We start from the raw sequence: 23,845 nt of genomic DNA, 5'->3' as shown, positions 1-23,845 counted from the left end.
GAGGCTTTGGTTAACGGGTTGCGCATCGCCGTCGAGCTAGGGGTTCAGCGCCTCGACGCTCGTGGCGACTCGCAGCTTGTCATCGACCAAGTCATGAAGAACTCCCACTGCCACGATCGAAAAATGAAGGCCTATTGCGACGAAGTTCGGCGCCTGGAAGACAAGTTCTACGGGCTGGAGCTCAACCATATCGCTCGACGGTACAACGAGACTACGGATGAGCTGGCGAAAATAGCCTCGGGGCGGACGACGGTTCCCCCGAACGTCTTCTCCAGGGACATACATCAACCCTCCATCAAGATCGACGACACGCCCGAGCCCGAGGAGGCCTCGGCCCAGCCCAAGGTACCTTTGGTCGCCGAGGGTGAGGCCCTGCGCGTCGAGGGAGAGCGGAATGGGGTCACGCCAAACCCGAACTAGCAGACCCTGTACCTGCAATATCTCCACCGAGGAGAGCTACCCCTCGACAAGGCCGAAGCTCGGCGACTGGCTCGACGTGCCAAGTCGTTCGTCTTACTGGGTGATGAAAAGGAGCTCTACCACCGCAGCCCCTCGAGCATTCTCCAACGATGTATATTCGTCGCCCAAGGACAGGAGCTGCTGCAAGAAATACACTCGAGGGCTTGCGGTCACCATGTAGCACCTCGAGCCCTCGTGGGGAACGCCTTCCGATAAGGTTTCTATTGGCCGACCGCGGTGACCGACGCCACTAGGATTGTACGCTCCTGCCAAGGGTGTCAATTCTACGCAAGACAGACACACATGCCCGCTCAGGCCCTGCAGACAATACGCATCACCTGGCCATTTGCCGTGTGGGGTCTGGACCTCGTCGGTCCCTTGCAGAAGGCACCCGGGGGCTTCTCGCACCTGCTGGTCGCCATCGACAAATTCTCCAAGTGGATCGAGGTCCGACCCCTAACCAGCATCAGGTCCGAGCAGGCGGTGGCGTTCTTCACAAACATCATCCATCACTTTGGGGTCTCGAACTCCATCATCACCGACAATGGCACGCAGTTCACTGGGAAGAAGTTCCTGGACTTCTATGAGGACCACCACATCCGTGTGGACTGGGCCGCCGTAGCTCACCCCATGACGAATGGGCAGGTGGAGCGTGCCAACGGTATGATTTTGCAGGGACTTAAACCGAGGATCTACAACGACCTCAACAAGTTTGGCAAGCGGTGAATGAAAGAGCTACCCTCGGTGGTCTGGAGTCTGAGGACGACGCCGAGCCGGTCCACGGGTTTTTCGCCGTTCTTTCTAGTCTATGGGGCCGAGGCTATCTTACCCACAGACTTAGAATACGGTTCCCCGAGGACAAAGGCGTACGACGACCGAAGCAACCAGACCAGCCAAGAAGATTCACTGGACCAGCTTGAAGAAGCTCGGGACGTGGCCTTACTACACTCGGCACGGTATCAGCAGTCTCTGCGACGCTACCACGCCCGAAGGGTTCGGCCCCGAGGCTTCCAGGTGGGAGACTTGGTACTTCGGCTGCGACAAGACGCCCGAGGGCGACATAAGCTTACTCCTCCCTGGGAAGGGTCGTTCATCATCGCCAAGATTTTGAAGCCCGGGACATACAAGCTGGCCAACGATCAAGGCGAGGTCTACAGCAACGCTTGGAACATCCAACAGCTACGTCGCTTCTACCCTTAAGATGTTTCAAGTCATTCATATACCTCGTTTTCTTTACATAGATAAATAAAGTCTAACCGTCAAGGAAGGATCAGCCTTGCCTCGGCAAAGCCCGACCCTCCCTCGGGGGCTAGAAGGGGAACCCCCTCTGTGTCAAAATTTTCCTCGGAAAAGTTTTCTACCAAAGGAAAAGTTTTCTACCGAAACGACTTTCGACTATATCGATAACGGAACCCTAAAAACGAGCGAGAGAACATGTAAGCGGCAAGGCCGACCGAGCCGAGGGACTCCTACGCCTCCGGGATACGGATACCTCACTCATCACCTTCCGCGAAAAGTGACTCACGCTCGAGTAAGCGGTTCTGTTATCGAACAAGTCCTAAACGCTCAGGTAGAAAACGACTTTCATGCTTTCGACTATATCGATAGCGAGATCCTAAAAACAACGAGAGTACACGTAAGCGGCAAGGCCGACCGAGCCGAGGGACTCCTACGCCTCCAGGATACGGATACCTCATTCATCACCTTCCGTGAAAAGTAACTCACGCTCGGATAAGCGATCCTACTACCGAACAAGTCCTAACGTTCGGGTAGAAAACGACTTTCGTGCCTTCTCGACTATATCGATAACAGAATCCTGCAAACGAGTAAGAGTTCACATAAGCGGCAACGCCGACCGAGCCGAGGGACTCCTACGCCTCCGGGATACGGATACCTCACTCATCACCTTCCGCGAAAAGTAACTCTCGCTCGGATAAGCGATTCTGCTACCGACGAACAAGTCCTGATACTCAAAACAAAAGGAAAGGAAACACAGCTTTATAGCACGACAATAAGATGTTTAGGCCTCAGCGGCCGCAAAAAACATACGCATACTACAGACAAATTGTTCCTGCAGGTTCAGACATCGGCAGGGGGACCAGCAGCACCCTCGGTGACGTTTCCACCCTCGGCGGAACCTGGCCCAGCCTCGGACGGCGATACGGGCGGAAGGATCTCCACCCCAAGGGAGGACGCCAGCACCGCGCTTGGGCCCTCACGGCCATGCTCTCCGCAAGGGTTCCGGCCCGAGCGGACGCCCCGGCTAGCCGCTCCGTAGCCTCCGCCAGCTATCCCCCGAGGACCTCAGCCCGGCTCACGGCCTCGGCAGCTTGGCTCCGGGATTGGTCCCGCTCGCGGATGACCTGGCCAAAAAGCTTCAGCCGCCGCTACTGCACTTCCTCGGCCTGGGAAGCTGCCTGCTCCCAGGCCAACGAAGCCTATTTTCGAGCCGACTCTGCCTCTGTCCATGCCGACACCGCTGTCTCCGGCTCCAGCTCATCGCAGAGCGACCGAAGGTCCTAAAACTGAGCAAGAGAGGCCTTGAGCGGCAAGGCCGACTGAGCCGAGGGACTCCTACGCCTCCGGGATACGGATACCTCACTCGTCACCTTCCGCACAAGGCAACTCACGCTCGGTTAAGTGGTTCAGCTAGCTGACAGGCAAGTCCTAGTGCTCGAAATGAGGAAGAAACACGGTTTCACGCTCAAATATCCAAATGTTCAGGCCTCAGCGGCCACAATGAACAAACACCCATACTCAGGGTACCATTACAAACAGGACTCTGGTTCCACTCCCACGGGTATGAACAACCTCCACACCAGAGGGCCTGCGGGATAGCAAACTCCAGGTGGCTCGCCGACGGCCACTGCACTAGCAGCGCGACAACAACCTCCATCTCGGGCGGCTAGACAGCAGCAGCGCTGGCCTCAGGGCAAACGCTACTGCTGAAAGGCCTTCGTTCACGTCCCCTCACAGGGGACGAGAACCAGCCATTAAAGCCAAAGAGTCGGAGGCCCGGAGCGCAGGTGGCACCGATGGTCTCGTCGGCGGAGGCAACCGCTTCGGCGGAGGTAGCCTCACCTATGGCGACCACCACCTCAGCACCGACGACAGCGGCCACCTATCCACCAACACCGCACCAGCGAGCGGCAGCCGCCCCAAAGCGCACCGGCAGGTCCTCACTCCCGTTCTCGCCACAAGAACGAGAACGAGACCGTCCCAGAACACGAGTACCGCCCTCACGGCGTACGACGTGTTGTGCGACCCCCCTGGGTGCAGCCGACGGCGCAAAGAGGACCTGGACGTGGCCGGCCCGCGCGCGGCACGACCGTCGCCCGGGTGGAGGACAGACAGCTGCACCCTGGCCAGGCAGCAGCAGTTCGCCTTCCCCCGCATGGCTGGAGGACGCCTCCTCCGTAGAGCTGGAGGATGCCCTTCTCCCTCGAATGTCGGAGGAAGAAGCGGGTCACCAGCCCACGCGGAGGCAGACCCCAACTCGGTGCGCCCTCCTCCCCAGCCCGAATGATGAACATCCTTGAAGCTGAGGGCTGGGCAGAGGCCGCAACCCGGCTTGCTTCTCCCCACCACAAGGCTGGTGATCATCCCTACGGATGACCATTTATGAGGGACTGCAGCCGGGCTGCGTGATGAAAATCCTTGAAGCCGAGCGATGTCTGAAGAGCGCCAACCCCCGCGGGGTCGCGCTCCTCCAACGGCAGCAAGACGAAGGCAACACGGGTGCACCCCATCCGGGGGCTCGGAAGGTGGAAGGGCGCAATGCATGAGGGGAGTGCGGAGGCATGTCTACTGCCCGGGGGATCGATCCCTTTTTAAAGGCGGCTCTCCCCACTCGCATTCCAAGCGCCACGAGCAAAGTCTCCACCGACGAGCTCCAGGGTTCCCACCCTCCGACGCGGGGGCTGGGTCCCACATGTCATGCGAGCTGACCAGAAACAGAAGAAGCCAAACCGCTGCACGCGAAGCAGGTAACCGCCCTGCGGTTATAAGCGTTCCTCCATCCTTGCCGAAACCAGCGGGCGAAAGGGTGGACCGCTACGCAAGAGGCGTGCAACCGCACCATGGTTGTGCACCCTTTCGGCTTCATCGCATCCGGTGGGTCAGCGTGAAGGCCCGGGCCCGCATGTCATGCAACCGGTGCGACGGTTACTGCGTGCAAAGAAACTGCACCACCACTTGCGCCAATGTCGCGTCTTCTTGACTGCGGAACCGGTGCCGCGACTCGAGGCAGCCCTGCGCATGACCCAACAGTACCAATTGAGTGCAACAATCACGGGTCAGTCAGCCGCGGGAGGAGGCGCGGCGGTCAATATGGCCAAAAGTGGGCTGGCAGTAATTGTAGCAGCAGATGGGCAGAAGCAGCGGTCAAACCGCCTGCAGGCTCGCGTCCCCTCCTGAAGCGGCAGGAGAGCCCTCTCCCACAGCATGAAGACGACGCGCCCGTGTTCCGTTCCTCGAACGACTCGCGCACGCGCAATGGCCGCCCCGCGAATCGCCCGTCCCGTCGCATTAACTCCTCGGCAGGGCAAGCGACACCCTTGGCAGGCGAAGCGGGCGTCGTTTCACCTCCGCCATGATGACTGCATCAAAAAAGGTGCGCCACACTATTTAAATTCATATCCTTTTCCTCTTCCTCTTTCTCTCTCTTGCTACAGGGACCGGGAAAGAGGATATTTCGAAAAGGATCCTTCTCAGCGAAGGAAACAGGCCCCCGAGCCCTCCTACTGATCAGGGGTTCGAAGGCTAGCCCCTCGGAAGGGTTTGACAGCCGCCCCAGAGCACTCGGGCTCCGAGCCCATTACTGATCAGGGGTTCGAAGGCTGGCCCCTCGGAAGGGTTCGACAGCCACCCTAGAGCACTCGGGCTCCGAGCCCATTACTGATCAGGGGTTCGAAGGCTGGCCCCTTGGAAGGGTTCGACAGCCGCCCGAGAGCACTCGGGCTCCGAGCCCATTACTGATCAGGGGTTCGAAGGCTGGCCCCTCGGAAGGGTTCGATAGCCGCCCCAGAGCACGCAGAGTGAGGGATGACTCTGGGTACGTCCGTTACATGGCCGAGGCTCGGGCTATGCTCCCGAGGTACCCTAGGATATTTCTGAGACTAGCAGGAGCGATTTTGTAACGGAATCCCACCAGAGGGAGGCATCGAGCCCTCGGACCCTATCGAATGGGTCCGGGTCCGGCAAATCACCTGCAGGTACTTTTGGAGCGCGCCTCTGGGCCACTAGCCGACCCTTATCGAATGGGGCACGGGCGTCCACTCGGATCACCCGTTAGCAACTCACTGGAAACACCATGTTCGGCGCCCTCCGAGGGCAACATGGCGCTTTCCCCTCCTTCCTCCTTGCGGAAAGGCGACGACGGGGCGTATAATGAAAGTCGAGACAGTCCTTGATCGTCCTCTCGCTCTGTGCAGAGGCTCGGGGGCTGCTCTCACAACCCGGCTACGGCCAAACTGTTGACAGCGTCAACAAACCAGCCTAAAAACTCGAAACCTGACCATACACCCGGGCTACGGCCAGGCCGCATGAGGGAACAACAAGGCCGACTGAGGCATCACGAAAAGCATTAAGACCTCAGAGGAGTCAAACCACTCCTTTGAGGCCTCGGGGGCTACACCCGGCGGGTGCGCTCGCGCGCACCCACCGGAACAAAGTATAACCGAGAAAGGTCGGTCCCCTCGCAAAAAAGTGCGGCAAAGCCTCCAAGCGAGTACCAACACTCCCTTCGAGGCTCGGGGGCTACTGTCGGGTACCGTAATTAGGGGTACCCCCAAACACTCCTAAACACGGCTGGTAAACACCCTCAGCACAAACTGCAAAGACTGATGGACATGGTTCAGGTCAAGGCCTCGTCTACCAAGGCACGCAATCTCGCCTCGCGCAAGCCCGGCCTCGGGCGGGAACAGTAGTCCCGGACGAATTCACGCCTCGCCCGAGGGCCTCCTCATGCAGTGGGCGCACCCTCAGCTCGCCCGAAGCCTAGCTCGGGCAGGCTTCGTCGTGAAGCAACCTTGGCCAGATCGCCTTACCAACTGACCATGTCGCAGGCGCATTCAATATGAAGACCGCCTGACACCTTATCCTAACACTCGCGCGTCTCAGTCGGCAAGGTCGAAGTGACTGCAGTCACTTCGCCCTTTCACTGACCGACCTGACAGGAAAACAGCATCGCTCGCCCCACTCCGACCGCTGTGCCACCCACCGGGGTAAGACTGACGATAGCCGAGTTCAGCCTCGGGCGCAACAGGAAGCTCTGCCTCGCCCGACCTTAGGCCTCGGCCTCGGGAGGAGGTCTTCGCCTCGCCCGACCCTAGGGCTCAGCCTCAGCCTCGGCCTCGGGAGGAATCACGTCCTCGCCCGACCCCGGTCTCGGCCTCAAGAGAAGTCTCCGCCTCGCCCGACCTTGGGCTCGGACCGACCGCGCCACAGGGGATACATCATTACCCTACCCCTAGCTAGCTCAGGCTACGAGGGAACTAGACCGGCGTCCCATCTGGCTCGCCCCGGTAACAGGTAATGATGGTTCCCCGCATGCGTCCATGACGTCGGTGGTTCTCAGCCCCCTACGAAAGCAAGGAGACGTCAGCAGGATCCCAGCCGCACCGCCAGCTGTGCTTCTATAGGGCTCAGGCACTTCTCCGACGGCCACGTTATCGCGTACACAGGGCTCAGGCACTTCTCTGCCAGACATGTTAGCGCATAGCTACACCCCCATTGTACATCTGGACCTTCTCCTTGCATCTATAAAAGGGAGGTCCAGGGCCTTCCTGCGGGAGGGGGGTCGCGCGGGGGAGAACGAGCAAACGAACAGGCTCACTCTCTCTCTCGCGCGACGCTTGTAACCCCTACTACGAGCACCCCCGGTGCGAGATAATACAAGCCGCGTTTCCCCTTGTGTTCCATCTTGTGCCAACCCATCTGGGCAGGGGCACGCAACGACAAATTTACTGGTTGGATTACGGACCCCCCGGGTCCGAAACGCCGACAGCTACCTCTGAAAAAGTGGGAGACTCCACCCAGCTAGGTGTGCGAACGTCTGGTTGCCTTCCTGACCAAGGGGGAGGAATTTTCCGTGATTCTCCATAGTGAACCACTCGAGGCGCCATCCCTTAATGCTATCCTTGAGGGGGATATCGAGTATTCCAACTTCCTCCCCCGGCGAAGTTCTAAACTTGCGCCGCCGACGAGCTGATGCTGCCCTCCAGCCATCCCGGGCCGACAGTGATAGAGGTACCTCTAAAGTCCGAAATGGGGGAGAATTCCAAGAAAAGCCTCGCACAGATGTACGAAAATGGCAACTTGAAGAATGGAGTTAGGGTTTAAGTGTGTTAGATTCAAATCGTAGAAATCAAGGAGACCACGAAAAAAAGGAGAGATGGGAAGAGCAAGTCCGCGGATGAGAATTGGCACATAGACAACAGATTCATGGGTGTCCTCCATCGGAATAGTGACCCCATGCCAGATCCGCCAAGAACAAAGTTCTTTTGGCAGCAAAACCCCAGTCTCAACAAGGTGGAAAAGATCAGATTCAGAGACAATGGACATATGATTACCAGTGAACGAAAGTTGGTTGTTGGGATCGATGGGCGGGATGATCGGAGCAACGACGCTCTGAGTCTTCCGCTTGGGTGCCATTGCAATCTCTCGGGCGGAACGAGCGGGCTCAGGAATTTAGAAAAGCAGAGAAGCGGCAGAGGAAAAAGTGAAGTTAGGGCTCGGAAATCAAGAAGGCACGTCGACACGAGTATAAATGGGCTCCCTGGGTCGGGCATTACCTCTAAAGTGCCAGTTCACCACTCGGAAAAGTAAAAGTCTCAGACGTCACTCGAACATTACCTCAAAAATGTCAACACTGTCAAGCGCATGGACAAACTTTCAAGTGCGCAAATGAAAACCAAAACAACAGTGATTATTTGGAGCAACTACATCCTTGATTCATAATAGAGGGAGTAACACAAACTCGAAGCCGACTCATTATGAGTCAACTTCTTCTACCCTTGCCACTACATTATATTATATTACCTTACTACTTACACTACACCATGCTACTAACTAAACACTACATTATTCTAATGCTACTTAATACTGCTACTACTGCTACTGTTGTTACTGCTGCTACTCCTGCTACTCCTCCTACTGTTGCTACTGCTGCTGCTACTACTACTACTACTACTACTATTACTACTACTACTACTACTAATGTTGTTGCTCCTGCTGCTGCTACTGCTGCTGCTGCTGCTACTACTACTACTACTACTACTACTACTACTACTACTACTACTCCTGCTGCTGCTACTACTGCTGCTGCTGCTACTACTACTACTACTGATGCTACTACTACTGCTAATACTACTGCTACTGCTACTACTACTGCTACTACTGCTGCTACTACTACTACTACTGTTACTACTACTACTACTACTGTTGCTGCTACTGCTGCTGCTGCTGCTACTACTGCTGCTGATGCTGCTGCTGATGCTACTGCTTCTACTACTACTGCTACTACTACTGTTGTTGCTGCTACTGCTGCTACTACTACTACTACTGATGTTGTTGCTGCTACTACTACTACTAATGTTGCTGCTACTACTACTACTGCTACTACTACTACTGCTGCTCCTACTACTGCTGTTGCTACTACTACTCCTCCTACTACTGCTGCTGCTACTACTACTACTACTACTACTACTACTACTACTACTACTACTACTACTACTACTACTACTACTACTACTACTACTGTTGTTGTTGCTGCTACTACTACTACTACTCCTACTACTACTGCTGTTGTTGCTGCTACTACTACTGCTATTGCTACTACTACTACTGCTACTGCTACTGCTACTACTACTACTGCTACTGCTGCTACTACTGCTACTACTACTGCTGCTGCTACTGCTACTAAGGCATAAGATTTTCAGTCCATCAGCATTTTAGAAATGAAGACCTTTGAATGGATTATTTCCAAAATCCACTCAAAGCTCGGGGGCTACACCCAATAGATTTTCAGTCCCAAGAAGATAAAATGATGATTTCTAAAGCATAAGACGAAAATAAAATGCTGCACCCAATAGATTTTTAGTCCCATGAAGACAAAATGCTTATTTCTAAAGCATAAGATGAAGACAAAATACTGATTTCTAAGGCATAAGATGAAGACCTTTGAATGAATTATTTTCAAAATCCACTCAAAGCTCGGGGGCTATACCCATTGGGTGCACCTTTGGTGCACCCAATAGATTTGTAGTCCCATGAAAACAAAATGCTTATTTCTAAAGAATAAGATGATGACAAAATGTTGATTTCTAAGGCATAAGATGAAGACCTTTGAATGGATTATTTTCAAAATCCACTCAAAGCTCGGGGGCTACACCCAATGGGTGCAAGGTGCACCCATCGGCAAAATAGAAACCATGTCGTACAACAAACCCATGAGCCGGACCTAGAATCTCTGGGCTGATTATTTCAAAATCAGCTTAAAGATTGGGGGCTTGTGGGGGACAGATATCCCCCGGTCCACTAGAAGGCTAGAAGGCCTCGCGCGGGACCTTGGGCCAGTTACCTCGCAAGGCCTTCCTTTCGTGGGTCGGGCTAGAACTACTAGCGGAGTGGGTCGGCCTGAGAAAGCAGCAGACTCAGGCTCAGGCAACCCGTCAGCTCATGCGCTATCCGTAGCAACCGCCTGACTTTCCCGCGTATGGCACCCTTGAATATCGAGGCGGATTAGGGATAAGTCGGCAATATTGTAGGAAGATCAGTTCAGTCGGTTTACTATTATTTAGGAGACGTGTGATCCTCATGTCCACATGGAGCACCCCACAGTCGAATATATAAGGCCCAGGGGGTACCCCATCATTTCCATCGATCATCTACCTATTTCATTAGCTTTTCTCTATTCAGGAGACTTCGCTTGTAACCCACCGCATAAAGATCCACTCCAGGAAGTAGGGTATTACGCCTCTCCAAGCGACCCGAACCTGCAGAAAATTGTCTGTCCCTCTCTCGTGCATCTAGCGTGAACCATTGAGCTACAGTCAACAGCACCATCCTACCCAAAAGCACCACATGGGGTAACCCTGGGTGTGCGGTCGGACTCTAAACACTGACAAACAGGCCCTTACTTTGCTACCCATAAAGGGGTGAGACAAGGGGATACTTTCTCCCCCCCCCTCTTCAACATAGTGGCTGATGGCCTTGCTATCTTGGTTAAAAAAGGTCAAGATAAGGGATTACTCACGGGTTTAATCCCTCGTATCGTGGAAAAAGGGGTTGCATGTTTGCAATACGTTGATGACACGATTTTCCTTCTTCAGGATGACCTAGCCATGGCTAGGAGCTTGAAACTGATTCTGATCCTATTTGAACAGATGTCTGACTTGAATATAAATTTCCATAAGAGCGAAGTTTTCTGCTTTGGAGAGGCTGTGAATTCTGAAAACCTTTACGCAAACATTTTACTTGTCCTATTAGTAACCTTCTAATGAAATATTTAGGGGTCACTATAGATAAGAAGAAACTAAGTAGGACCCAATGAGTAGGCACGGAAGAGAAACTAGAAAAAAAGTTGAGACTTGAGGTGGTAAATTTCTAAGTCTGGGAGGAAGAATTATGTTACTAAACAACAACCTTTCTAATGTTCCCCTGTATATGCTCGCTTTGTATTCTGTGACGAAAATGGTTCTTAAAAAATCGATGTTATCAGGAAAAGATTGTTATGGCAGGGAGGAAAAGTTACCAAGAAGTATCATTTGGCTGGATGGAACTTGTTCAACCTGCCTAAAGACCAAGGTGGACTTGGGGTACTTGACCTAAACTGCATGAATACGAGTCTGCTAGCCAAATGGATTTGGAGACTGGAATCCTCGGAGGGTTTATGGCAACAAATAGTTAGAAGCAAGTATATTAAGGGAAACCCCCTTATTACGTTTGGAGAAAAACAAGAAGACTTTCATTTCTCGAAAGGGATGATGAGCATAAAAGATCTCTTTTATAAATATTGCCGAAAAATCATTGCCAATGGGGAACATACTAGTTTTTTGTTTGATACTTGGTTGGATGACCTTCCCTTGGTTGTCCAGTACAAAAGGCTTTTCGATCTTTAGGGAAAGGCGCAATACCAGCAGACTAGACTGTAAGTATTCATAATGTCTGTAAGTGTTGCTTTATCATATTGTGCATTATTATGCAAGCATTCATAATGTCTATAAGTGTTGCTTTATCCCAAAACCTAGCTGGACCTTGAACAGTGGCAAATGAGCTTGCAATACACCAAATGTGCGTTCAACATCTTTTCTCTAAGACTCTTGTGTTGCTGCATATTTTTTGTCCTTCAAATTTGCTGGCGCCCTAATTGTTTTCACAAATATTGACCAATTAGGATAGATCCCATCTGCTAAATAGTATCCCTTGTCATAATTGTGCCCATTAATTATATAGTTAACTGATGGGGCTTCCTGTTGAGCAAGTCTATCAAAAAGATGGGATCTGTGCAAGACATTGATACAATTGAAAGACCCTGGTAGACCAAAGAAGGCATGTCATATCCATAAATCAGCAGATGCCACTGCCTCTAGTACGATAGTTGGTTCTTTCACATGACCACTGTACATGCCTTGATAAGCTGTAGGACAATTTTCCACTTCCAATGCATACAATCAAGACTACCAAGCATTCTAGGAAATCCACGTTGTTCAGCAATAGCAAGCAACCTAGTTGTATCATTTTCATTTGGTGGTCTCAGATACTCTGGTCCAAACACTTCACACGCTGACCTCACAAAATTCGTAGGCTCTTGATAGCTGTGCTTTCGCCAGTCCGCAAATACTCATCGACGTAATCTACTGGAACACCATAAGCAATCTATCTAAAAGCTACAATCACCTTTTGAATACATGAAACCCCAAGAGCACCAACATCATTTCTTTTTTGAACAAAATAGTGATCATGTTGTTTAACAACTTCAGCTATCTGCATGAAAAGAGGATGACTCATCTGAAACCGTCGTCGAAAATACTTCTCAGGATATGTTGGACACTCAACAAAATAGTCGTTGAATAATTTTATTTCATGCTCATCTCGGCTGCGATTATATACCTCATGTCCAAAAACTGAACCACGACGACTTTTACTCTGATGTTCGTTCTTCCTCTTTCGGTATTCAGCCATTAAAAGAACTGATATGTGGTCAAGTTCATCTTCAATGTCATCATCTTTAAGTTCATCTTCAATGTCATCATGTTCTTCATGCCTCAGCAACCTCTCACTTCGAGACAACATCCTCGCCTTCATCAAATTACTATGACACCATCGGTCATTAATGCACATGTTCATTACTTAGCAATCTATTCCATTACATATGAAAATAGATGCTTACCAATGGAAGAGATGCTTGGACTGTGCGTCACCAACTGCTCTGTTTGCACAATCACCGGCACCTCTTCAACGAGTGTACACAATTTCCCTTCCTGCTGGCCACAACAACAACCAACAACCAAGTCCAGGATTATCCTACAGTCACCTCTCCAAGATTCGGTAGGGCTTGTGGCGGTGCTACATCAACAGACAAGCACGTTGACCATGGATAAGTTGGGCACCTACGACGATCGTTCGATGGCGGTTCCAACGAACCCGGTTTTAAGTCTCAAGGGTTGGAAACAAACCTACATTATGGGCCCTAAACAATATGTAGCCAAATTAAAATATAGGGCCCAATTATAGGGCTAACCGTTGGAGTTGATCTTAAAGTAGTAGATAACAAATTAGTTTAATATATAGTATATGTAAATATTTTTACTTTAATATTAACTTTTTTCTATAGTTATCAAATACGATGGTACTACACAATCATTTTACTAGTCTATACTATACTTAAAGCACCAGTTTCAACGGTCGTCACGCGTCATCTTTTTACAAATAACCTCTCACAGTTATTTCAAATTAATCCGTTGTACGCCTATAGATGGCCAAACGGCGGCCCGATACGGGTCAGACGCCCACAGGCCACAACTCTGGCTCAGGCACGTCATGTCGGCCTGCTGACTGTACCGGGCCAACCGGTTAGCCCGTCGTCCCATTTGACTAAATCAACGTAAATGTTAAAAAAATGGTGCAGGAGGAGGGGTTTGAACCCATGCCCTGATGGAAGAAGGGCGGAAGACACTGGGTGACGTTGTCTAATCAATAGAACATCATGCTTAAGTGTTTTAATATTGAATATAAATTGTATATATGTATATACATTTTTTGTAAAATAAAAAATATAATCGTGTCGGACCGGGCCAGCACTACGGGCAAAGGCTACAGCCCAAGCACGACACGACATTCTTGGTTCTTACAAGCATTAGGTCGTTTCTGAGACCACATTAGCGCAATGAACTCCATAGTATTTGAGGTAGCTGAATTGGATGGAGCAACAATGATTTGTCACACTAACAGTAAAATGAAATGTTATTTGTTGGTTTTAAACATTAGTAATTGCTACGAAGTAACATAATTTATAGGGAGCGCATCCAGTTTTTATTGATGCTTGACTTTAGCAATCACTCCATATTTTGATCTATCTTTTTATAAGTTTGAGTTCATGTGACTTATTTTAGAAACTTGAGCTCACAAACTTTCTCTTATTTGGTCTTTATACAGTGGAATTATGTCATTTTATAATATCTGTTCGTTCAACCAGTCGTTGTGAACTCTATTCTAATCGCTCACTTCATTGATCGTGTTGTACCAAAACATATTGCATGGAGTAAACAATAATATCAGTTAGCCAAATAAAAAAATATTATACGGAGAGCGAAAACAATTAATAAAAAATCTTAAAATTTTTTTGATGGATAATTTACGTGAGTATTGTTGTAAGCCGTCGCAACGCACGGCAACCGACTAGTTATTTATTTATGCATGACTGTATGAGCTTCGGTCCAAATTCAGACCATCCATATCAGATGAAGGTGCTGGTAATCTCAAGTCACAGATCGGACCGCCCATTCTCTTGGAAAATCATCTCCCGCCGTCAGATCTAGGTCACCCGGCAGCCATCCTATAAAACCTCTCCATCTCTCCTCCTTACTTCCGTCCCCGCCGCCACGCCAGAGAGGAGAGGAAGAGCGCGCGGAGAGTGAGAGCCCGGGAGCCGGGAGAAGCAGCGGCTGGGAGCAAGATGGTGCAGCGCCTCACCTACCGGAAGCGGCACAGCTACGCCACCAAATCGAACCAGACCCGCGTCGTCAAGACACCTGGTAAGATCAGCGCACTCGCTTGGTCGATCCCACGTTGTTTCTGTTCGTGCAGGTTGTAGAGATAGGATTCTCGCTGATTTGTTCATGTTTTGGTTAGGAGTTAGATGGATCTGCCCTTGAGATCTAGGACCCTTTACACCGGATATCGCACCGTTACCACTTAATCTCGTATATTCACTTAGTGCCGTTGTGCTGTTGCTGATTAGGTGGGAAACTTGTGTACCAGTACACCAAGAAGCGCGCGAGCGGACCGAAGTGCCCAGTCACCGGGAAGAAGATCCAAGGAGTATGTGCCGCCCACCTTTCTATTTTATCCTCTCGTTATTGCGTTAGGTCGTTGCATCATGCTCCATGCAAAGATTTCAACTTTAATGCTGTTTGATCAGCCTAGGCTAAGAGTTCCTGATGGAACATGTATTTAAACCGCGGCATTAGTATTTTGTGTAGCTTATGACTCATTCTTGTGAAGTGTCATTGCAAACTGGGGATTTAAGTGCACCTATTATTGTTGAATCATGTTGCGGGCTCTTGGTTGGAACAGTTTATCATCCCAGGGCAGTGTACACATCTGAGCACAATGTGTTGTGTTGTCAAATTTTGCTTGTGTTATAGGTCGTATCAAGTTGTCCTTTCTCCAGGCCTGCCTTCCTTTTTTGTTTTGAGTTTGTTGGCCAACAATTATATAGTTACAATTGACAAACATATGTCTGAATTTCCTGTGAAGATTTCAGCATTTTGTTCTGTTTGTCTAGAAATTAGAACAAATCAGGATGCCAGAGAGACTGTGCTTTGATGTTGATGCCAATTACATGGAATTGCATATTTGCATTGTGTACTTTGTATTGATTGTGATTTGATGGGCTTTTCTGACCAATGTGCCTGTTTCTGTTATCAAGTGGCTATGATGCATGATTATCATCCCAGTTCATAACACGAACAGGTAAAATGCACCAAGTATCCCTACTGGTTGTTTTGCTGGTTTGTTGCTCCTACTTCAATAACTGACAGTGTTTTGAGCTACATACCGGCAGGGAATTGTTTTTTCATGTAGTACAGGTTATTATGAAATGTTGGGACACGATTATTAGATCCCTTTGGTGTTCCTGGTTGTTGAGATGTTCTCTGTTGATGTCTCTTCTATGCTTTCCCCTTAAAACCCCTTAAAACATGTTTTGTTGTAACTTCCAAATTGTCGTTACACATTCGAAACCGTGTACTGCCTGTTCTGTTCATACTAATGGGCCTATGGTTACTGAGAAACATGACAAGCATATGTCTGAAACTTTCATGCTGATTGCCTAATCTTCTCCACGAGGCCCTTTGCACTGACATACCCCCCTGTTCTATCAATCTATCTATTTATTAATTTCTTTTTGTTTTTATGTCTGCTCCTTTGCTATCTTCTATTATTTCCTAACTTTGCTGGTAGAACTCTTCAGGTGGTGAGGGTTGGATGATGATCAGTTGCATAGTTCAAATGATTACTTCTGTAATGACTATGATTACACTGAATTGTCTTTCGCTCCTAACTGACAATCTTCTGACCACCTGATTTTTCCTGGTAATCTTAGAGGATTTGTGTACCACCATATTTACAACACACTGATTTTGTTATGTTTATCTGATTTTTAAATTTTAATTTATTTAATTCAGAAGTTTTATTACTTCTTAGAACACATGTCCATAAATATTGCTTCCGTCTGAGTACTTCACTGCACCAACTGTACATGTGACTTGGTAGTAATATATATGGAAGAATTCCCTACACGACATGTGTAGGCATAGACACTACACTAAGTAATCAGATTATGCAGTCTTAAGTTCACCCGGGAGTATAAGTTTGTGCCATTAACAGCATGTTTAACTGATTCTCATATCAGATTATGCAGTCTTAAGTTCACGCGGGAGTATAAGTTTGTGCCATTAACAGCATGTTTAACTGATTCTCATAAATATCGCGAATGCTTGAATTGCAGATTCCACACCTGAGACCTGCTGAGTACAAGAGGTCCAGGTTGGCAAGGAACCAAAGGACTGTGAATCGTCCATATGGTGGTGTTCTGTCTGGTACTGCAGTTAGGGAGAGGTGATCATTCTTTCGCATCCCATGCTTGCCTGTTTAAATGATTGTTTGAGAAACTAATCTGCCCGCACGCCTCAGGATCATCCGTGCCTTTTTGGTCGAGGAACAGAAGATAGTGAAGAAGGTGTTGAAGATCCAAAAGACCAAGGATAAGGCCTCCAAGAGCTAGACGATATAGGCCACAATGTTTGAGTCCATTCGAATTTATTTCAGCAGGAAAATTTCTCGCGGGTATGGGGAATCTTGGTACTTATGCTAGTAGTATGTGAGATGGGTGTGGTTTAAATTTTGAGCGTAAGTTGAGTTCTGTTAACTTGTTAAGTTCGGTGGAATGTTTTAAACTATGTGGATGTCAGATTTTGTTAATGTTTGCGCAGTTTGCCCCAATTTTGGCCTTCATTACGTACATAACGGTGATCATAACATTAAATTTCTTTAGGACTACTTAGGGAACTTTATTTTTCCAAGGAAATAAACTTCTCAAAATAATCCTTAGGGCTAGTTTGAGAACCTCATTTTCCCAACGGTTTTTTTATTTTCTCAAGAGAAATTAGTTCATTTTCTCTTGAGAAATTAGAAATTCCATGGAAAAATAGGGATACCAAACTAGACCTTAATATTAACATTGTCCCCTTTTGGATGATTAGATCATAACCTACTTAAGGACTAGTTTGTGAAATAAGAACTATTTTTTATTGGAAAAGTAGAAAAATCCCTTAGAAAAACAAGGTTCCTAAACTAAAGGAGTGTTTGTTTTGGATTATAATCTGTCAATCTACCTTGATTATATAATCTAACAAATTTTGAAAATTTTGAATTAATATTTAGTTTAAAATTTATTGATTATATAATTTAGGTAGATTATAATTTCAAACAAACCCTCCTAAAACTAGCCTTAAAAGTAGTTATATCTAGTAAGTACCTTAGAGCATATCCAAGAGACTTTTCATTTTTTGATCTCTATTTGGCTATCTATTTACGTTTTCATAAAGATTACACTCTATATCTGCATCTCAGTCCAACAGATTATCTATCTAGCTTGGCTAGTCAGGTGGCTAGCCAAATTTAGCTAGTGAGAGAGCTAATTTAGATAGCCAGATAGCTTGCGAGTTAGATAGCTAGTCTGTTGGAGATTTATTTGCTATTGAGTAGCTAAAATTTAGTTTGGTGAGTTATTTAGCTAGTCTTTTAGAGATGCTCTTATGTGTAAGAAAATAAAGCGTATTCATTTTTCTAACCCTCGCACGACCACCGACATATATCCCTGCTGTACTTCATATTTTCACCTATAAGTCTATAACACAATGCAACCTAATGTTTTGATTTGAATGTAATGTGGAAATCTTTATGGCTCTTCCATGCTACCATGATGAAAAAATCGTACAGAGTATACATGTTCTCTAAGCTAGATTTGATGTACCAAACAGGCCATCTCCGGGACGGTGGTTATGGCTTGTGGGCTCTCTTTTCTTTTGTTTCCCACGCAGGGGGGTAGGCGTAGGCTTCAGTTGCACGTTTTCAGTCACCTGATACTTTCAATCCGTCAGCAAGCTGGGGACGTGCCATCAGCCATGCAATCAAACTTGTACAGTGTACTTTATATTGTACATGCACATGTTCGTGCGTACAACCAGCTATTTGTTCAGCGCTGAAGGAGCGTCCCATTGCAAGGACGTGACGAAGAACGTAGCCTGGTGGTAGAACGTCGTTTGCCATGGCCGCTGACGAGCTCTCACCGTACATCCTCCTGCTTCCTCTACTCGCGCTGCCACTCGTCGTCGCGCTACTGGCCCGCCGCCGCGCGCTTGGGAGGGACGACGCCAGGCTACCTCCGGGACCATGGGCGATGCCGGTCATCGGCCACCTGCACCACGTCGCCGGGGACGCGCCCCCGCACCGCGCCCTGCGTGACCTCTCGCGGACCTACGGCCCCCTCATGGCGCTCCGCCTGCGGACCGTCCCCGTGGTGGTGGCCTCGTCCCCGGCCGCCGCGCGCGAGGTCACCGGCACCCACGACGCCGCCTTCGCGTCGCGCCCCGCCGCGCCGGCGCTGCGGCTCCTGACCGGCGGCGCGGAGGGCGTCACCTTCGCGCCGTACGGCGACGCGTGGCGGCGGATGCGCAGGGCCTGCGCCGCCGGGCTCTTCAGCGCGCCCCGCGTCCGCTCCTTCCGCGCCGTGCGCGAGGACGAGCTCGGCCGCCTCCTCCGCGCCGTCGCCGCGGCCGCGTCCGCGCCTGCGCCTGCGCCGGTGAACCTGACCCGGCGCATGTCGCGGTTCGCCTTCGACTCCTCGGCGCGCGCCGTCGCCGGCAGCCGGAGCGAGCACCGTGACGAGGTCCTGCGGGCGCTGCAGGACGCGCTCAAGACCCTCCCCAAGCTGAGCCTGCTGGACTTCTTCCCGTCGTCACGCCTCGCCGCTCTCGCCAGCCACGTGCCCCGCGTGGTCGCGCGCCGCCGCGCCGCTATGCGGCCCATCGGTCCGGGTCTGGACGCCGTCGTGGACTCCATCGTCCTGGAGCACCTGGAGAGGAGAGACAGCGATGTCGACGACGACGAGGACTTGCTTGATTTGCTGTTGAGGATGCAGAAGGACGTGGACTCCCAGTACCCTTTCACCACCCTCAACATCAAATCCGTCATCATGGTATGTATCTTGCTCCTCTCTCCTTCAATCCCTTCCCTGTTACATCGCACATTCAGCCATCGTCGACACACACACACACACAGGACTTGTTTGTTGCCGGTGGCGAGACGTCGGCGACGGCCATGCAGTGGGCAATGACGGAGCTGATACGGAACCCTCGGGCGATGCGGAAGGCGCAGGCCGAGGTCCGGTCGGCGCTCGCGGGGCAGAGCACGGTGACGGAGGCCGGCCTCACCGACCTACACTACCTGCGGCTAGTCATCAAGGAGACGCTCCGGCTGCACCCGCCGGCGCCGGTGCTGCTCCGGGAGTGCCTTAGCGCACGCGAGGTGCTCGGCTACCACGTCCCGCGGGGCGCCATGGTGCTGGTGAACGCGTGGGCGATCGGCAGGGACCCGGCGCACTGGGACGCGCCGGAGGAGTTCGCGCCGGAGAGGTTCCAGGAGCTTGACGGCGCGAGGGACGACTTCAGGGGGGCGGCGGACTTCGAGTACGTCCCGTTCGGCGCCGGGAGGAGGATGTGCCCTGGCGCGGCCTTGGGCCTAGCGCATGTGGAGCTCGCGCTCGCTGCTCTGCTGTTCCATTTCGACTGGGAGATGCCGGAGGGGATGGTTGCTGAGGAGATGGACGTGACGGAGGCGGCTGGGATCACCATGCCCCCACGCTCTGAGCTGCTGCTGGTCGCTATCCCTAGGGTGCCGGTGCCTGTGCCTGTTGATTGAACAAATAACGCCACTTGTAGTTGGGTAGTCGTGTACACCATCTGAACTTGTAATAACAAGCAAAAAAAAATTGTGTGTGAGTACAGCTATTGCTCAATAGAGGCTTTGAAGTTCAGATGTAGTACGCACCTGCATGACAGATCGTGACCCCGGCCAGAAGACAGTATCCAGTCGTGCCTGCCTTCTTCGCCGCCTGGGCGGGGGTTCTTGAGGAAGCTCACGCACATTGCCCCGATGGGGCACACCAGAGTGCTGAGTGCCCAAGATCTTCGCTCAGGTGTACCTGCACGGCTGCACTTGCAGTGAAACCTCTCAAACCTAATAACACATCCACAGTTACAAGTTAGACCTTAGGACTGCGGATGTATCCATGTTTAATAATTTTGTTGAACTGACGATCATGTTTCAGTACAAGTTCGGTCGGTCGGTACACTGACCTCAAGCAGGCTGCAACGGCGAAGATGAAGCCAGGGCAAAGGTTAGGCATGGCGGAGGTGATCGCCGGCAAGGTGCGTAGTATACTGACACCCTACACCCTGCATCCATTCCCGGTCCTGCCATCCACAGGCTGCATCGGCCGGAGTGCCGGACCATACACCGGGCACCGCCACTGAACATCAGAACTCAAGAGAGTCAAAACCCATGTGATTCGGTGGCCGATGATGATCGATATTAGACTACTCTTGTTGTATTTATGTACATTCCCATACAGACCATCGTTTCAGTCTACAGGCAGTTGGACATAGCTACTGTACTACAGTCCATGCAGCTCATTGTTCCGTGCAACCATGCTAACATTCCAGCGGCCAATCGTCAGATGTAATCGCCCTGCACGATCTTTCTCGCGATGTACTTCCCCAAGAAATCGAACCCGTGGGAGTAGAGGGCTTCGATGTCTGCACGCTTGCCCCTCTCCACCATCAGCGCCAGCTCAGCTCTGTGACTCTCCTACAGCCGAAAACCACCATAAATCATTTGCAGACATATATAAGGGCCTTAAGCCGAATTTTACACAAGGCCATATGATAAAGCATCAGGGAACGATAGTAATTATGTAACGACGTTGAGAGCCAAATACACACACCTGCAGGAACTTTGACGACATCAAGCTTTTGGCAATCTGCAGATCACGTGGCTTCAGCTCTTGAAACGCGTCCTCGGGGATAAGATGCAGATCACCTCCTCTCACCCCGAGCCATTTCACGTTGCAAGCTGAAAATGGAGAACAGGATTCACATGGTTCGGTTCGGCCACATGTGCAGAATAAAGGCCAGATGATCACTCAAACAAAGTACCATATCTGTATGACTCTAGGCCCATTGATATGCTTCCGTATTTGTAAGTGCACAGTATAGCAAGCCCTGCTGGGTTCCTGGAAAAAAAAATCAATGCTATCTAAATTTGTTAAAAGGGCATCACTCAGTTATAACACTATATAGCGATGAGCACAGGAAGGGGCTTAACCAATCCACTAATGCGAAAATCGGCATATTCGGAAATGTCTGGCTCAGTCGATGCAAGATGAACCTGTATCATGACAGCAAATATGTAGGGCATAAATACACCTATCACCAAATATTGTCAACATTATCATAAAGAATTTGGATGCAAACTTGCACTGTTACATTACATAAGTGGTGATATATCCCGTGCAATCACTCATTTGGTGCCAGCGTGCAATCAAACAATCCAAAGCATTCAATATATATCCAACAGTTTTATATGGAAGAGGTTAAATGTAAAATAGGTACTAGGTTTCAGGTGTATGTGTGTGTGGGGGGGGTGGGGGGTGGGGGGGGGGGGGGTGGTTAAATATAAATAGCAGTCACCGTTGAATTTTAATTGGATGCACTAGATAGCTTGATTGCACACTCCTAATAAGAAAAACTAAATGCTTGAAATGGAGGTACACAACCTTGTGGCAATATCAGGATATCCTTTTGCAGTGATCAGAATACAAGGGAGCTGATTATACAGGCGGTCTTCAGCCAGCCTCTGAAATACGGCATCCTATTTGAAACAAATGACCTTATAAGCTATAAGGATGCACTATAGAGATAAATCATTACTAAATTATAGCAGTAGGATCGGTACCTTCTCCACCACAATGATGTACCGAGAGCCCGAAGACAAATTTAATTTGCTCAACAGGTTCAGGTCCCCCGTAATTGCATGCCCTGAAGCTCCAAGAATGGAGCAATCAATCTGCTCCCCGTCCGGTTCCTAAGGTAGTTGAAACATGCAGTTTAGGTGCTTACTGAAAAGATAAACAAGACTTTATCATGTATTCCCTCAACACATAATCAGGATATATTCTGGGATATCATGGAGCAGACATGCAACACAAGGCGCCCAATGAGTGCCCCTCTGCTTGATGCCATGACTCCTAAGCTCTGCCTTGTGCACCGGAGCAAGGAAACAACATCTGCACGTGAAGAGGGGACCAAATTTGATTACGACCAAACTACACATTAGCCAAACAAGAATCAAATGGGTTGGGGTGGGGGTTTTGTCCACCTTGAATGGCTTGGTTGACATGACGTTGACAGCTGAAGTACTTGGGTGAGTCGGACAGGAGCTTGTAGAACAGCTCCCGTTGCTGGACCAGCTTCCCCTCCCCCAAGATCTTGTAGCACATCTCCATGACCTTCCACACTATCCCACAACAAACGGCTATTTTAACCAGACAAATGGGCGAGGATAATTCCGTCCCAGGGTACTCAAGGAACAAGTGGTAACCTCTTACGAACGCCTTTGGATTGTGCGTCAGAGACCTCTTGCAGAAGGTGTATGAGAGATAAACCGACGAGACGTCGTTCAGCAACCCACTGCGCAGGCTGCAGTTGGCAGAGCTCCGACTAATCTGCCATGGAAAAAAGAAATCATTCAGAATACTGCTCGCAATACATTTCACCAAGGTTATCTGAACTAGAAATCATACAGCTTGCAATAACTGATGACGAATCGTGATAATTGGCTAGGGACCAAATTCCTGTGTTATCCACATGGCACATGGGTGAAGCGCGCAGAACCATCACCGCGGTAAGAGAGGAATGTGTGTGTGTGAGAGAGGGGGAGGGGGGGAGGTTTGGCAACTGGTGTACCAGGGGGAGGACGGAGATGGCCGGCGAGGAAGGGGAGGCTAGCGCTGCGAGGAAGTTGAGCACCGCTACCTCGATCCTAGCCCGGACCTATCGACAACGAAATAGGACCCGTCAGTGACCACAACGAAAGGCGCGCACGAAGACATGGGCGAGGCGGAACCTCAGGCGGCGCGAGGATGTCGGCTGAGCAGAGGCGGCCGTCAGCGCCGAAGAGCGACGCCGCTGCCACGTTCGCCTCCGCCATCGATGGAGAGTTGGAGACGCTGCTGCGGTTCGCGGGCGGAGGCGAGTCGCCAAGTTGTGTGTGTGCTGCGGCCTGCGGGCACCGGCGAATGGGCTGGGCCGAGTTAGGAAATGAGAGTCCAGTAGTGGTCTGCGTACCTGTGGTAGTATGCCCCCTACAGACTTAAACTTATATTGAACGTAGGGTGACAATAAATTCTAATTTTTACACTATAAAATTTAACTATAAAATTTAAGTATCAAATCGGATTAGAATCGTGCTCTATTTCTATTCATTTTTGAACTGCAAATTATTTAAAACTCTATCATTTTGTGAAAAAGCATTTGGATCACGA

General features: G+C 50.0%; 3 protein-coding genes and 1 non-coding gene across 6 annotated transcripts; 3 read left to right on the top strand and 1 right to left on the bottom strand.

The window, feature by feature from the left end:
• The first annotated feature begins 14,404 nt into the window (after positions 1 to 14,404).
• Positions 14,405 to 17,184, top strand: LOC100285578 (60S ribosomal protein L34). The gene is made up of 4 exons (NM_001377471.1): positions 14,405 to 14,714; positions 14,921 to 15,000; positions 16,691 to 16,800; positions 16,876 to 17,184. The coding sequence occupies exons 1-4, from the start codon at positions 14,636 to 14,638 to the stop codon at positions 16,964 to 16,966; spliced, it is 360 nt and encodes a 119-aa protein (NP_001364400.1). The 5' UTR covers positions 14,405 to 14,635; the 3' UTR covers positions 16,967 to 17,184.
• On the top strand, positions 16,159 to 16,255 carry LOC111591411 (small nucleolar RNA snR60/Z15/Z230/Z193/J17). The gene has a single exon (XR_004858045.1). It is a non-coding gene; the product is annotated as a small nucleolar RNA snR60/Z15/Z230/Z193/J17 (small nucleolar RNA).
• Positions 17,185 to 17,637: 453 nt separating the features above from the next.
• Positions 17,638 to 20,284, top strand: LOC103653077 (zealexin A1 synthase-like). Its single transcript, XM_008680041.4, has 2 exons — positions 17,638 to 19,441; positions 19,525 to 20,284. Exons 1-2 carry the CDS (start codon positions 18,512 to 18,514, stop codon positions 20,161 to 20,163), a joined length of 1,569 nt encoding a protein of 522 aa, XP_008678263.1. The 5' UTR covers positions 17,638 to 18,511; the 3' UTR covers positions 20,164 to 20,284.
• LOC100216726 (uncharacterized) lies at positions 19,445 to 23,645 on the bottom strand. 3 transcript variants are annotated; one of them, XR_002268585.3, is made up of 14 exons: positions 23,428 to 23,645; positions 23,268 to 23,354; positions 22,903 to 23,026; positions 22,681 to 22,818; positions 22,500 to 22,588; positions 22,258 to 22,386; positions 22,079 to 22,173; positions 21,628 to 21,690; positions 21,459 to 21,535; positions 21,248 to 21,375; positions 20,878 to 21,111; positions 20,601 to 20,773; positions 20,293 to 20,481; positions 19,445 to 20,204 (listed from the first exon to the last, which is right to left on the bottom strand). XR_002268585.3 is itself a non-coding variant. In XM_020551322.2 (11 exons), exons 1-11 carry the CDS (start codon positions 23,509 to 23,511, stop codon positions 20,977 to 20,979), a joined length of 1,149 nt encoding a protein of 382 aa, XP_020406911.1. In that variant the 5' UTR covers positions 23,512 to 23,645; the 3' UTR covers positions 20,791 to 20,976. The 3 variants fall into 3 exon arrangements, 2 of the variants coding, with proteins under 2 accessions (NP_001298099.1, XP_020406911.1); XM_020551322.2 differs by lacking the exons at positions 19,445 to 20,204; positions 20,293 to 20,481; positions 20,601 to 20,773 and having other exon boundaries at positions 20,791 to 21,111; NM_001311170.1 differs by lacking the exons at positions 19,445 to 20,204; positions 20,293 to 20,481; positions 20,601 to 20,773; positions 23,268 to 23,354 and having other exon boundaries at positions 20,790 to 21,111; positions 23,428 to 23,572.
• Between the last annotated feature and the right edge of the window lie 200 nt (positions 23,646 to 23,845).

This window comes from Zea mays, chromosome 4 (genome assembly GCF_902167145.1).
Source record: "Zea mays cultivar B73 chromosome 4, Zm-B73-REFERENCE-NAM-5.0, whole genome shotgun sequence".
NCBI classification, from domain to species: Eukaryota; Viridiplantae; Streptophyta; class Magnoliopsida; order Poales; family Poaceae; genus Zea; species Zea mays.
This window is presented reverse-complemented; position numbering and strand designations above follow the sequence as displayed.